The sequence below is a fragment of the Musa acuminata genome, chromosome BXJ2-3 (assembly GCF_036884655.1).
Source record: "Musa acuminata AAA Group cultivar baxijiao chromosome BXJ2-3, Cavendish_Baxijiao_AAA, whole genome shotgun sequence".
Lineage (NCBI taxonomy): Eukaryota > Viridiplantae > Streptophyta > Magnoliopsida > Zingiberales > Musaceae > Musa > Musa acuminata.
The window spans coordinates 40,865,117-40,879,458 of record NC_088340.1 but is presented as its reverse complement, the minus strand read 5'-3'; the positions used below and the strand labels follow the sequence as shown (position 1 = coordinate 40,879,458).

At 41.0% G+C, this 14,342-nt stretch overlaps 2 protein-coding genes across 3 annotated transcripts; one reads left to right on the top strand and one right to left on the bottom strand.

Moving 5' to 3' along the window:
- On the bottom strand, positions 1-11,673 carry LOC135608292 (uncharacterized). 2 transcript variants are annotated; one of them, XM_065101003.1, is made up of 13 exons: positions 11,399-11,673; positions 10,147-10,275; positions 9,467-9,748; positions 8,556-9,154; positions 7,446-7,793; positions 7,161-7,376; positions 4,758-5,404; positions 4,158-4,254; positions 3,956-4,009; positions 3,771-3,877; positions 1,877-2,079; positions 438-1,127; positions 1-319 (listed from the first exon to the last, which is right to left on the bottom strand). In XM_065101003.1, exons 4-12 carry the CDS (start codon positions 8,787-8,789, stop codon positions 493-495), a joined length of 2,541 nt encoding a protein of 846 aa, XP_064957075.1. In that variant the 5' UTR covers positions 8,790-9,154; positions 9,467-9,748; positions 10,147-10,275; positions 11,399-11,673; the 3' UTR covers positions 1-319; positions 438-492. The 2 variants fall into 2 exon arrangements, with proteins under 2 accessions (XP_064957075.1, XP_064957076.1); XM_065101004.1 differs by having other exon boundaries at positions 1,877-2,067.
- Positions 11,674-12,577: 904 nt separating this feature from the next.
- Positions 12,578-13,927, top strand: LOC135606589 (protein MIZU-KUSSEI 1-like). Its single transcript, XM_065097626.1, has one exon. The coding sequence runs from the start codon at positions 12,749-12,751 to the stop codon at positions 13,547-13,549; it is 801 nt and encodes a 266-aa protein (XP_064953698.1). The 5' UTR covers positions 12,578-12,748; the 3' UTR covers positions 13,550-13,927.
- Positions 13,928-14,342: the final 415 nt, after the last annotated feature.

Genomic DNA, 14,342 nt, shown 5'->3' with positions numbered 1-14,342 from the left:
TATGCGAAAGTTCTGCATATGGAGATTTCTTAACCCAACCATCGTTAACAACATCAGGGAACACAGCCCCGTCTTCCAAACAGTTGAAATCCTAATCTGACACCGCAGGAGATGTGGGGATAATTACAATACAAAACTTAGAAAATGTTTCCATATTGTTTAACGATCCAAAGGCTCAAAGATTGCTTTCCATCTTGTCATCTATCAGGAAGAACCGCCTTTCATCTGCATGCTGGATCGTAGGCTAAGAGATGCAGTTTTGGTATATTGTCAACTTGGAGAAGCAGCAATGACTTCTGATTATTGCAAAATCGTTATCCTGATTGAAGATTTAAAAGTAAGTATCAGTTTAAGATGTGATCACTGTATTCGTTCACATATATATTAACATATGCGAGTTCAACTAGCATGATAGCTTGATAGTATAAGAGTTGTACCTATTGTTCATTTGCAATAGTACTGTATGACAATGAAGGCACCGCCGCTCTCCGATCATGTAGGCAGCGTTCTCAGAATATGTAGTGCCTGAGTCCATTGTGGCCCTTTTATAAGAACTATCCTCTTCAAGGCTGGCACTGCTCCAGCAGTGACTATAGCCGAGTGATTCTCGACATCCATGCTCAGGTTATACAAGATAGCCAGGCTAGCTTCAAGTGCCTCGCCGCGTGCCTCTTCAATCAGGTTCACCAGAGGGAATATCCCTCCTGCAGCGGCAACTGCCTTACTGTACTCCATAACTCCTCGAGAGATTATCTTGTTTAGTTCTTCGACAGCAGCTTCACGAGCTTGATAGGAGAAAGATGAACTCATCTCCTCAACAAGTCTTGGAATCGTCTCGTGCAGAGTTACTTCCATCTCGATAGGATACTCTAACTCTGATGTCTTGTCAGCTTTGGACTCGAGCTTTACTAGGCAGGCAGCAACCCAATCCTTGGTGTGAAGAGGGACAGAAGACTTTAGAATATTGTGCAGTAGAAAAGTGAAGTGTCTGGTATCAATGATCTCATAGAATTGATCAAAATCAAGCAATTTAGCTAGCAATCTAGATGCAGCAGCAGCCGCAAGGCCTTTTTCTTCAATTTCAACAGTATTTTGCTCAAGCTGATAGTCCGTATCATTTGGTGTGCCTGTCAAAGATAAATATTAGAAAAACCCAGATCCCAAAAATAAGGTATTAAGTTAAGATAAATCTCACTTATAGATATAGCCTCAGCATGTTATAGAAACTTCTGATCTGATAAATCACACATAGCCATAAGGGTACAGAAAATGGAGAACTTGGAAGGGACTTAAACAGATGTTCATAGAGTCAGAAATCACCAAAACAAACATGCTACCAGAATAGTTTCCAATATGATCTTGAAACAAATGCTCAGACCTGATTGATTACATGTAATAGAAAAAAATCAAGAGGTAAATATGGAAGCATACAGAGAGATTAATACATAGTGAAGAGACTATTCACCAGTTGAGGCAAACCGAGGTTAGCTTCTCAAGAACTTGGTAAATAATTGACTTAAAACATCATTAGACCTGGAAAGATAATCAAAACAAATATCTGGTAGGACCATGAAGAAAATGAAAAGAACCATGAACAGTAAACTACAAAGAACATGCTCAACAATAGTAACATAAATCATCAAAAATGGATAACTGAGAACTATGTTCTCCTAGTGGAAAAGTCATAAGATTTCTTCTGAGAGATGCAAAAGGAACCTTCATACTGCAGTTTCTAGTAAATCATAAAGATATAACATGATGAACAAGCAGAAATGCATAACCTGAGTATCTTGGACAGATATGTGATAATGCAAGGAAAAAGAAGGCATGAGCCCTCTGAAAGTATTGGTTATGTTAAACCATGGATATCACATACCACTGATACAACCCTTTTTTAAAACAGCCTCAATCCCCAACTCAATACCGGCTGCAGTGACAGCTGCCACATTTGTTTCACGAGTCACCAGATACTCAAGAATAGAAGCAACCTTTACTTGCAAACTTGGAGATGATGTCCTCAAAATTTCAGTGAGGCAGGATATAAAGCTGGAGTCGGTCGCCATCTCCCTGGAAATATATCTTAGTAGTAAAATATAACAGAAAAAACCTATTCATCAATTTGATAATTAAGACCATAAGCTGAATGATTTGCGCTTCTGATAGAGGAGAGAAGAAACACCAGCGAAATATGAAAAATACAAACAAGTCATTTGTCTTACTTCAGTTCATGAGAAACTTTTATTATGGTTGTCAAAAGTAAAAAAAAAGATAAACTCTCCTGCTAAACATAAGTAGGAAAAGAAACAGCATCCAAACAGAATCAGGAATTACTCCAATAATCAACTGTTATAGATGGTTCAAATTTATCAACCATGGAAAGTCTCACAATTTGCAGCACGTGGGATGTGGTAAATGAAAACCAGGTAAAAATCCAAGAGCATTTGTTCAATTCAGGATTACATTTTTGTCAAATATATCACATCTTGTCATCTATCATTAAGTGTCCTCCTTCCTCTGCCCTTTAACCTTTCAAACAAGGATGTCATCACATATCAGCCCACCTCAACAGCGGATAAATCAAAGAAATCAGTGTGTATCTAAATTACCAGAGCTTCATGGGATGGTTGTTTATCAATGCCAAAGTGTAATGAAAGAAGACAGAAAGCAATATGAAAAATTTCTGTGCAATTAATTTGTGCTATTGTTCCATGGCGATATTGCTACCATACACGAAATATTTCTGCAAAACTTACCAATAATGAGTCACACAGTAAAGTGGCACAAGGATCTAAAATGAGATATGCAAATTACAATATATAAAAAATTAAAAATAAAAGAATTTGTAGATCAGCATTTGTATATTTGAATGATAATACTTTATCAGCATGATAACAACCCAAAAAACAACAACCATTTTGTAGATCTATTTACCGTTTGACTAGCTATTGGTTTGAGTTTTAGTTGGCTTTAGTTTTAAATTTAATGGAATTGGATTTTAGATGACATAAGATCCGGCTTGAGTTTGAATTAGTGTTAGTCTTGGGCCAAATTAATTGCAACAAGGCTCAATTACTGTCCACATCACTGTAGCATGTACAATGTTAGCTAGATTGACATGATGGTATCACCTAATTTAGAATCTAACTCAAACATGAAATTATTGGTGGTAGTCAGCCCGATAAAAATAAATAAGAACTAGTTGGTTATTGATTTCGTGATAGAGAATCCAAATTAAGCACAACTCTTGCCTCTTGTCAGGCAATATATGCTATGTAAACAGAATTAACGAAGCATTTGAGAAAAAAATCATGTGATCCTCTTTCCCTTCTGGTACTTCTCCTCATACACTTCACTTTTCCTTTCTTCTCCTGTATTCATTCTGTTCTTCTCTGTATTTTTTTCCCTCTTATTTTTTCACAACCTTTTGCTGGAAAATATCTCCAGAAGCATAGATACGGTGTAACTTGCTGATCTAGAATCCAATTCAAGCAAACAGAGGAATGAGATTGCTGATCAAGAATATCTTCTGCTGCCAAATCAGTCAAAATTTCAAAATAGAAAGAAGCAAATCTGCTATATCTGAGCTGTAGCAATCTTTGAACTGTCCAACCCTTAAAACAATCAAATGTATTCTACTGCAACCTTGGGTTGCATCACAACACGTAACACTACTCGGTAGTGACATATTCCAAGTTGACCAACATCAACAAACTGTTGTTCTTGCAGATAAGAAAGATCACTAGCGACATGAGAAAAAAAAAATGACAAACCTCTCAACTACTTCAGATCTTGACGAGGGATCAGGAACTTCTGTGGATCCATCAACAGCTACACCACTGTTTGTATGGTCTGACCCATCATTGACCTTGTCATAGAACTGAAAAAATTAAGATTATATCAGGAATTGGAGATTCATCATTTCCACCTGTGGGAACCATAAAAGCATCAGCCTCACCTCCATTTTGATGTTATTTCGTGCCTCAAAAATTCGAGAAAGTGTATTCACAACCTGTGTTTATTGGCTCCTTGTCAAAACTACATATAAGAAGTGAAGGTTTTCAGATGCATGCATACCCATGCACATACCCATGCACACACACATGCAGCATACATGCATGCAGACACACACACACAACTAAATCAGTTTCTGATGAAACCTTTTCTAACAGAACATCTGATGTATTTGGTTCCTGGAGTATGTTTTTAAAATGCTTTAAAACACCTTCTTCTTCAATTGCCTTAAGCACAATATGACTGCAGGAACAAAAAGACAGAAGATTAAGTAAATCAGCATTAGTACCATCTAACTTACCTAGAAACACAGTCAGCTTAGTTTATAAAGTATGATTCATCAGTATCATAAGTGCTCATGACAACCTTTTTAACTAAAATTAACAACTGATGAATTTATATGGAGGGAAACTAACACAATACAACTAGGGATTCTCACCATTAATAATAAGGAGAACAATCATCCAAATAAGATTATCACTCCTAGGATCTCACATTTAAACAAAATGACAATTCTCTATATGAAACTGGTAATGCAGTTAAATGAATCTAAAATCAACCATTATATGATGAGAAAATGGAAGGAGTTCAAGGAACATACTGTAAATCAGTAAATTAGTCCCAGTTAATAATAAGGCTAATTCTTACGAAAGTATAAACAAATAAAATATGATTTAGAAAGGAATTATTTAACTACAAATTATTAGGAACTTAAACAGAAGAATTGAAAAGAGTAGAAAAAGGACCTGAGAGAAAGCCTTTCAAGAGCATGAGCAACAGCCTCTTGAATAACCTCATTATTATGTTGCAGAAGTTGAACTAAACGTCTAAGAGCTCCAGCTTCCTTAAATGAGATACGCATATGCTCACTAATTGATGCATCAGCAATTGCATGAGCAGACTTCGTAATAGCGGAAACATCTTCAAGCCCAAGAATCAAAACCAGGCGAGCAACACCATCTATCCATGACAAAAGAGTATACTGTTGATTCTGAGAAGATTCCAACTGAGATTTTCTCACACTAGCCACCTCGATAGCTCCAATTCTTGCAAGAAACTGCTGTTGTGATCGTCCAACTATTGCATTAATCTTAGCTTCCTCTAGATTGAAACTCTGCTCATGGATATTTAATCCAAGAAGTAATTCTGAAGCACCATATCTTGAAGGGGCTGAACTTCGCTGAATTTCCATGCCATCAGGTAAAGATGGCCATGAATGAGTTGGAGACCTGAAAGTTTTATATGCAGAAGCACCAATTACAGGGACACGAACTAGACCCTCCTCAATTATAAGAATTCTGTAATACTCATCTTTAGAAAGTTCCAATAGTGCAGTTTTTGCTTCCTTACGAATAACTTTATAGTCCTCACTGTTGTTTTTCAAAAGATCTGCCTGCAATTAAAGTAACAGAATACTCATTAACAAGCTTCATGCAACCTGATCAGAAACCAAAAATGAAAGAGAATCACTAAATTTTAATTAGCTGAGTTCATCTTAGAATCCAAGGCCTGAAGTTCCAAGCAAACTAAAGTGTTTGAGGGATAATCAGTTTTCGCTTATAACAAATCCATTGTCAAAACTAACAACTTAGATCTTAAAACCTTGTGTTAAAGTTTCATTCAGACTATCTTCGAAATTGATTTTTGTTAGAAGAATACAGCCACTTGTCTTTTAAAGTTTGTTAAAACGCAATAAGAGGTAACTTTGGCACCAGAAAAGTTTCTCCTTTGCTACCTTAGTGTCCAGGGTTTGAATCTTAGAAACATCCTCTCTGCCTATGTGCGTAATTTCCCATACATTGGGTGGAGCTTCGTGCATTGTGCCGCTAATTGTTAAGTATTACATGCTAACCAGTATCAACAATATATCTTTTTCAGTTTCATGAACTTAACAAACTAAGCATGATTCATACCTCATAATCATATGCCTACTACCTACGCCTTGAGTCTCAGCAGGTGGAGAAAAAGCCAGCAGAACTTAAGAACCTAACCAAAATTTTGTGCCGCTTCATTTTCAACTACATTTGTTTTGGCTATGAGGATACAGAACCAAGAGAAAACACTTTTCATCAGACAAGTACATTATGACCAAGATCTGTAAGTTCATTTCTCCCTTGCTTCTACTAACTCAAAAGCTTCTTTTGTGATATGTATCAAGTTAATATGAATACAAATTCACAAAATAAGCTAAGATGCCCGAATTCTCTTACTTTTAACAGTTTCCAGAAGTTGATTGCCTATAATGCACTGGTAACTTAAGATTTTTCTGAAATTTGTTTTTTAATCATGTTTTGGAGATCAATACTCTTACACCCAACCTTAGACTGCCAACTTTAACCCAGGTTAAAAATGGAACCATTGGAGAAATTTCAAGAATATAAACAACAGTTGATCTATACTCTCAGTGCATGCCACATGACTGAAAAAAAAATTACTCATTGTGACTCTTTTTCTGCACTGCATGATATATAGAAGCTGTTGTATTGAAGTGACCTCCATCAAGCACCCATATTGTACGCATACACTTTCCATCTGAATTCCGTCCATTTCATATTTCTGGGTTTCATATATTAGCAAGAATGGTTTTTGATAATAAACTTGAGATATGTCAAGACGGAAGTTGAACAGGTATATGCAAATACTTCCACTATTCTGACTTGTATATTCTACGGAGAACTTTGCTACAGAACATAAATGTCTAGGTTTCATTGTATTTCTTCTATCATGTAGGTACTTCTATAGTATAATATATGATAAGGTACATTCTTAAAAAAAAAAGAAATAGTTCCTTGATTGTTAATGCAGTCTACAAGCTTTTGATGGTTACTCTTGTTAATAATTATAAATGAAACATCAAACATGTCAAAATATTTGATCTATATTGTTGTATATTAATCCAATATATAAGATTTTCAAAATCTTTATCTCCTATTTCCTTAACCAAGGTTCTTTATTTTCCAATGCATTTTAGAGAATAAGAAGTGATTGCCTTTTGATGATAACTTCTTGACCTCATAAAAATTCATAAATAATCTAATGGTTACAAACAACTCAGGTATTTGTGTAAGCGAACCTTAACATGGAATTTATTCAAATGTTTAACAGAGAGAGAGAGAGAGAGAGAGAGAGAGAGAGAGAGAGAGAGTCACCAGCTTTGGAATGACTCCAGCTTCTACGAGTAAACTGTGGATACAAGGACTCAAAGCCAAATTTGCCAGAATTCCACCTGCTGCCTCCTTCACCTTAATTTCCTCATCACCAAGAAACTTAACGAGCATGGGTAATAGGTAGTTCTTTGCAATCCTCACCCTAAGATTCTCATCAGTAGATAAGTTCCACAAAGTACAGAGGCTTTGCTCCTTTACCTGCACAAGTATACCGAGAGTGAACTCCCCTTACCATGCTACTTATCAAAGGATGATGACTGCAAATACCTCAGATGTCAAAGAAGGTCGGCAAAGAAGACTGGAAATTTCTTCAATAGCTCCACTTTCAGCAACAACATTTCTGTATATGCTGACTGCAGACACAGTCCGCAGAAGGCCTGCTGCTGCTTCACATGTACATGAGGACTCTGACTTCAGAAGGCTGACAACAAGATTAATACAGCCAGGAAACTGCATGATACCATCTATGCACTCTTTCCCTCCTTCGGAGTATTTCCAAAGTGTAGATATAGCTTGCTCTCTGTCAAGCGGATCATTATCTAGACCAAGCATCCGAACAAAGAGACCCACGTAACCATCACTGGAACTCCTGCTGCTACTTGACCTCTCGATATCCTGCAATTGTGCAATTCCAGGGCAATCTACTATAGACTTACGGTTTACCAAAATCAACTAACAAACAACTATACATTTTGCACGTATATAAACACGTTTTCACATATAGCCATAAATTCACATGTTTTCTGAAAAGATTTTAGCGGCTGCTATGGTAGACTCGAGTTATATTATAATACATATGTTACAAGCAATAAAAGCCTATTATGAAGTATAAGTTGATGGTGTCTGTGCTGTAAGAAGATGCTATAGTGGGGCTCCTATTGGTGGCCTCAGAGGCCCCATTTCGGCTCTAACCTACTTCTCATCCAATTTACCAATGACTTCATTGATTGCATATTTAAATATGTAATAGATTTTGGTTGTGGATTTTCTTCTCTTGGAAGCTCCTACAGTATGCCACTAAAGAATTATGTATATATATTTATATTTTATACACAATAAAAGATTGACTAAAGGGGTACTTACAGAAGAGACTGGTAAGGAAAGACTAAGTTACAGCTAATCTGAACGAACAATGCTACTCCAGGGAGCATTAGACATGGATGCTATGTGGTTAAATGTTAACTCCTATAAAGCACCATGGATCAGAGTTTTGTTTGTTGAATCTGCATGCAAAACCAAGCTCAGATGTAGTTCCTTTTGTTCTTCTTCCTCATATTATAGTTTCTATCCAGATCATTTAGGCGATTACAAGTACACCAGATACGCTATGCAGCAAGAAACAAGAGAATAAGAATCAGGGGGAGGTGCGGAGCTTACCGGGGGCGAGGCGGAGGAGGAGCTCGGGTTGGATTCTGCGGCGGCGCCGTCGCCAGTGGCGCAGACAACGGGGAAGAGGCGGGCAATCGGGCGAACGAGGCCGAGTCTGAGGCGGGCGAAGGCGGGGGTAACTGCCCATGGTTGATTGGCGCGGTGGCGGAGGCTGAGGCGGTGATGATAGCAGGGATGACATGGAGATGGCGGAGGACAGTAGCTGTTCGCAACAGCACCCATTCGCACGTCTCCTCTTCTCGTGCCTCATCCACCTGTAGGTATAATGACGATTGGTTCGGTCCGGCCAGGTTTATCCAAGAATTGAAACCGGCCCTGCGCTGGTTGGGCCAAGGCCCGCTTGAGCGGAACCAGACCTGCTTTGGCGGGCTTCTCCAGCTGCTCCATGGGCTCAACCGGTTTAGCGGCCGTCACCGAACCCATTCTTCTTCTTCTTCTTCCTCCTTTATTCGAGCTCGATTAGGCATCTGGATATCAAAATAGGATCCCAAAGGTTCAACCTCGTTCGAGTTTGAAGTGGATACAGGTCAATCCCGCCCAAATCGAAGCAAAGATGTCGAGATCAGATGCTCCCAACTCGTCTAAATCTGTGACGCTTCAAAGATGAAATATAAATATTCTTCGAATCATCAATGATTTGAATAATATTTTATATTAAAATTATATGGCTTAACGAATTAAATCATTTACACATGTCAAATTATAGAAAGATAATTTTGCCCTCATTAGTATTCAAGATCTTCGTCCTATCCAAACTAAAACTTCACTTGATGCCTCTTTTTCGCCTATTTCCCTATTTAGCTCATCTCAAATTTAATTTAATTTAAAAAAAAAAAAACCAATATATATGTACAAAAATTTGTTTGTTGATCATACTATTTCCAGAGGAACAAGCTGACCTTGAATTTGTTTGTTGATCATGCCAAGTATTTTGAATAAACAGACCAGAAAATGAGACCGGAAGTCGATGAACAGTTGTTCCTTTGGGGATGCTCGATTGAGTTCTAGTGACTAAGAGGGTGGCCTTTCTCTGTAGTTTTCTTGGACTTTTAGAACCTGAAGCATTAAGCCATCTCTGCTTGGGTAACATCAGAATCTGCATCCGTTTCCTCCCGCAGATCATACTCAACCACAAGGCCCAGGTTGTCGACAAACTTGTGATACACTTGACATCCTGCACACTGTTCATGGACATCATGCTGTCGGTTAAAACAAAAGCACAGGAAAAAAAAATCCAAGCAGAACAATAAAATTCACAATAAATTGTTTTGGTAATTCATTAAAAAAAACATAAGAAACCATATATAAGAAAGAATTCTTGGTTACTAGCTGAGATATGTATTAATTTTATTCGGATCATACAATTACCAAGGCAATGAGTTATCTCCCACATTGAGATTTCTCAAGTGGGAGAGCTAGATATCGAGAATAATATCTAGAACAAGAACTTGCGCCATGCAGGAAAGATATCAAATGTGGCTAATCTTGACAAGAGTATGCGATGTTGCTTAAACAAGATGACAGATGAGATAGTCCCTATTTCATGAGATAAATGTGCATGTAGACATATTAAATATACCTGTAAAAATATAGTTCCTTTTTCATAAGCCACTCTGTTTATGAGGCGCTTAGTTCTTTCTCCACACAAGTCACATGTGAATTCTACAAGCAAATTTCTCCTGGGAAGCTTTATATCAAAAGTTATATCCTTCAAAAAAAATAATAAAAAAAGGGGTTACCGCAAGTATTGGTAAAGCAAAACAATGAACTTGCTTGATAAAATGATGATCAACAGACAAGCAAAACAGCTACCACTACAGGATTTACCACAACCTCATCATGATTATAAACAGCAACGATGGTGATGTTAATCTTTTTCTCAAATGTGACATCATTGCACATGATAAAAGAGAAGATCCAAAGATGCAACATTTAGCCAAAGTGTTGGCAAGGCACTTTATAAATTCATATGAAAATTTGGCCCTGGCTATTCTTATGCCAGCATTTTGAAAAACAGGCCATCACATATAAATACTCCTTGCAAAATGTACTCAAACTTCCCAGTAAACCAGCAACTTTTGATGAATTTGTGTTTCCACAATACTTAAACCTAAGAAGAGATTATTCGGCACGATATCCAGACAACGAATTTAACTAGCACACCCTTGATGAGTCTTGAGACAAACATCAAAACCAAGCAAAGATATCTACAAGTTATTATATGCTTTCCTGTCCATGATGAACAGCACAGATTACATGTATTTATCCACATTGTTATTACTAGTCTCTCAGAACTGTAATCATGCTTCCTGATGACACACCAGAGAGTTCAAGCATTTCAGATAGAACATCATATTATAGTTGAAGAACATGTAAGAGAATTTGATGTATGTTAGACAAGCAAAATACCATCAATCTTAGGTCAGGTAGTTGCTCGTTGTAGATGTGATCCTAAGACTGAAAGCATATTTTTTCCTCCATATTCTAACCACTGAAAAAGGCACTTATTTATGCAACTCACAATTCGAAATTGTCGAATTAGTTTTCTCAAATCAGTTATTGTTTCTGCAAATAAATGCTATATGGGAATAGTGTTAACTTGGATCAGAGTAGTGTTTGTTAGATCTGCATGTCAAAGTAGGATGAGGTAAACCACATAGATCACCAGGAAATGCAAACCAAGCTCAAATTTCGTTCCTTTCGTTTTCCCCCATTCTTATTTCTTCCTCGTATAATAGTTTTTATCCAGACTATTTAGGGGTTACAAATACCAGATACACTACGCAGCAAGAAACAAGAGGATAAGAATCAGGAGGCAAGGCGGAGCTAACCGGAGGCGAGGCGGAGGAGGAGCTCGGCTTGGATTCTGCGGCGGCGCCGTCGCCGGTGGCGCAGACAAGGGGGAAGAGGCGGGCAGTCGGGCGAACGAGACCGAGTCTGAGGCGGGCGAAGGCGGGGGGAACTGCCCATGGTTGATTGGCGCGGTGGCGGAGGCTGAGGCGGTGATGATAGCAGGGATGACACGGAGATGGAGGAGCACAATAGCTGTTCGCAACAGCTCCCATTTCCACCTCTCCTCGTCTCGTCGCTCGTCCACCTGTAGGTATAATGACGATTGGTTCGGTCCGGCCCGGTTTTATCCAAACGTTGAACCCGGCCCTGCACTGGTTGGGTCAAGGCCCGCTTTAGCCGAACCGCATCTGCTTTGGCAGGCTTCTCGAGCCTGTCCATGGGCTCAACAGGTTCAGCAGCCTTCTTCTTCTTCTTCTTCCTTCTCCACAGGTTTCTCTCCTCTCACATTGCATGGACGGCTTGAATAATTGCAGTCTCCAACTTTATGACAAGATGCAGATGAAGCAGAGATACATGGACCAGAGAACATGAGGCCATGACTTTTCCTGCTGCAACTGATCATCTGATTCCGAGTTGTCTTCTTCCTCTTCGTTCGGTGTTTGTTCTTTGCTCCATCATGCTTGTGTCACTGCCTGGAAGAGGATGGACAATATCTGACCCTGCTTCACTGAGCTGCTCCCTGCACTCGCGCTTCGAAACCCATACAGTGTCGGAAGTACTGTTGGGAGATTTGCCTTGAAATAAATTTACCTTATACCTGTACGTCATTTTGATGATAGTAAGAAGCACGGAGGAATGAGGACATTAATGGCTGCTCAAGAGGAGCAGAGAGACGTAACCGTGGTGCTCGTCTGCACCTAAACCCTTTCCCATGCACCACAGGCAGCCGGTCAAAGCTCCTCGCTACCCTACCGTCTCCATGCCCCACACTTCTCCCCCATCCCGAGGTTTGCATTGCATGATCGCCGAAGTTCTCGTCTCTCCTTCCGTCACCTTTCTTGTCTGTGTCCGTCTCACTCCGCCCAGCGAGCATTCTTTTCTTTCTTTTGATATCTGTTTGGTTTGGCTATAGTGGGCTTTGTCACCCTCAGCTATCGTCAGTGTGCTACAGTCATCCCCCAATACTAAAGGACGGAGAGCAGTGGTTGACAAAAAGGACTAGAAACATGGAATAAATGAGCCCATTGTCCGAAAGCAGACACAGGAAGGGAATCTCTTAATCTCTCCTCACTGTCTTTCGCTCATCGATCATTGAGGCTTCCTCTTACTAAAGGCCCGCCGGCTTCACCTATTCGCCCTCTCCCACCGTCTCGTTCTCTCTTCCACAGATGAGGACCATAATGGCAAGAAGCCCCCACGAGTCCTCCTTCTCTTTCTCCAAGAGACACTTCCAGTGGACAGCTGGAAATGGCGGTGAAGACAAGAAGCGAGGAGGAGGGAGGGTGGAGAAGGACGCGCTCGTCTTCTCCGCTGCCATCTCGGCGTCACCGTTCTCTTGCGTTGATGACGCGCCCCTGAAGGCAGAGGCAGCCGCGCCACCAGCAAGGAAGAAGGGCTCAACCTCTTCTTCGGCCGCAGCGGTGGCTGTTTCGAGGTTGCGAGCGGTGCTGACGGCGGCAATTGTCGGTAGGCGTCGACCGGTGGGGTTCGGGCCCCGTGTGACGGGCACGCTATTCGGGCACCGCCGCGGCCACGTCCACTTTGCGTTTCAAGTGGACCCCCGGGCCTGCCCGGCGGTGCTGATCGAGCTCGCCACGCCCACCAATACGCTGGTCAGGGAGATGGCGTCGGGGCTGGTGAGGATCGCGCTGGAATGCGAGCGGCGGGCAGGCGGCGGAAAGAAGCTGCTGGAGGAGCCGCTGTGGCGTGCGTACTGCAACGGCAAGAAATGCGGCTACGCCGTGCGCCGCGAGTGCGGCCCGGCAGACTGGAGGGTCCTGCGGGCGGTGGAGCCGGTGTCGACCGGCGCCGGCGTGCTCCCGGGAGATGGCGGCGCCTACGGCGAGATGATGTACATGAGGGCCAGGTTCGAGCGTGTGGTGGGATCCAAGGACTCGGAAGCCTTCTACATGATGAACCCTGATAACAACGGTGGCCCCGAACTCAGCATCTACCTGCTTAGAGCCTGATACTTCCTCGTTAGGGGCGGCCGGAGAAACCTGGCCGATCGAATGGTTGTTTATCGCTTTCTTTCTCTTCTTTCTATCATCTCCTCACCTTGATTACTTCTCTTCTCCTCTTCTGCCGGTAAGCACGACATCGGCAGCGTCGTGGTGGTATGTATGCATGCATGTATCTACGAACTCTGTAATTTTACTTTCTTGAAGAAGAGGTTCGAGCCAGCAGAAAGCTCTCGATCGTGGTCTCCTCGATGCGTCCCGACGACAGATTCTCGAACATGTGAGATCGATTGCAGCAGCGGCAGAATCTAATGATGCTTGCTACAGCATTCTCAGTACAGCTGTTCTGTTCTCACCTGGCCATGCATAGTTTTCCCCTTGGCGTTGCACTGTTTCTTCACGGTCGCATGAGACGAGTCAAATATTTTGGCAATAAACGAGGACAGTGGATGGGTTTCCATCATCAATCCTTATTCGCTACTACTCGCCAAAGCTGATCAGCCATTATAATCCGCACTACCGGGTTCTTCTTTTTTTATGACTCTGTTCCTTTCTCCTCGGTACAAAAGTCAAGCTTTGAACAATGAAGCAGGGGAAGATGGTCAAACCGCGAGATGGTGGTGGCTTGTCGAGTGCAGTGGTCGAGGCTCACATTAACGGGTGGAGGTGACAGTGGGAGGCGGTACATACAGTCATCATTATTCAAAGTGGAAGGTGGGTGATCTGATGGAGATGTGGCCACGGTTTCAATTACTGCGCTGCTCTGCTACACTACAACAGGGCTGGGGCACTCGATACGAAT

Coding starts and splice junctions, on each gene's coding strand:
- LOC135606589 (XM_065097626.1), top strand. CDS start 12,749: ATGAGGACCATAATGGCAAGAAGCCCCCACGAGTCCTCCTTCTCTTTC.
- LOC135608292 (XM_065101003.1), bottom strand. CDS start 8,789: ATGGGTGCTGTTGCGAACAGCTACTGTCCTCCGCCATCTCCATGTCAT. Junction 4,255..4,757: donor CTTGAAAGGCTTTCTCTCAG/GTCCTTTTTCTA, acceptor TTGTTCCTGCAG/TCATATTGTGCTTAAGGCAA. Junction 2,080..3,770: donor AGATCTGAAGTAGTTGAGAG/GTTTGTCATTTT, acceptor TTTACTACTAAG/ATATATTTCCAGGGAGATGG.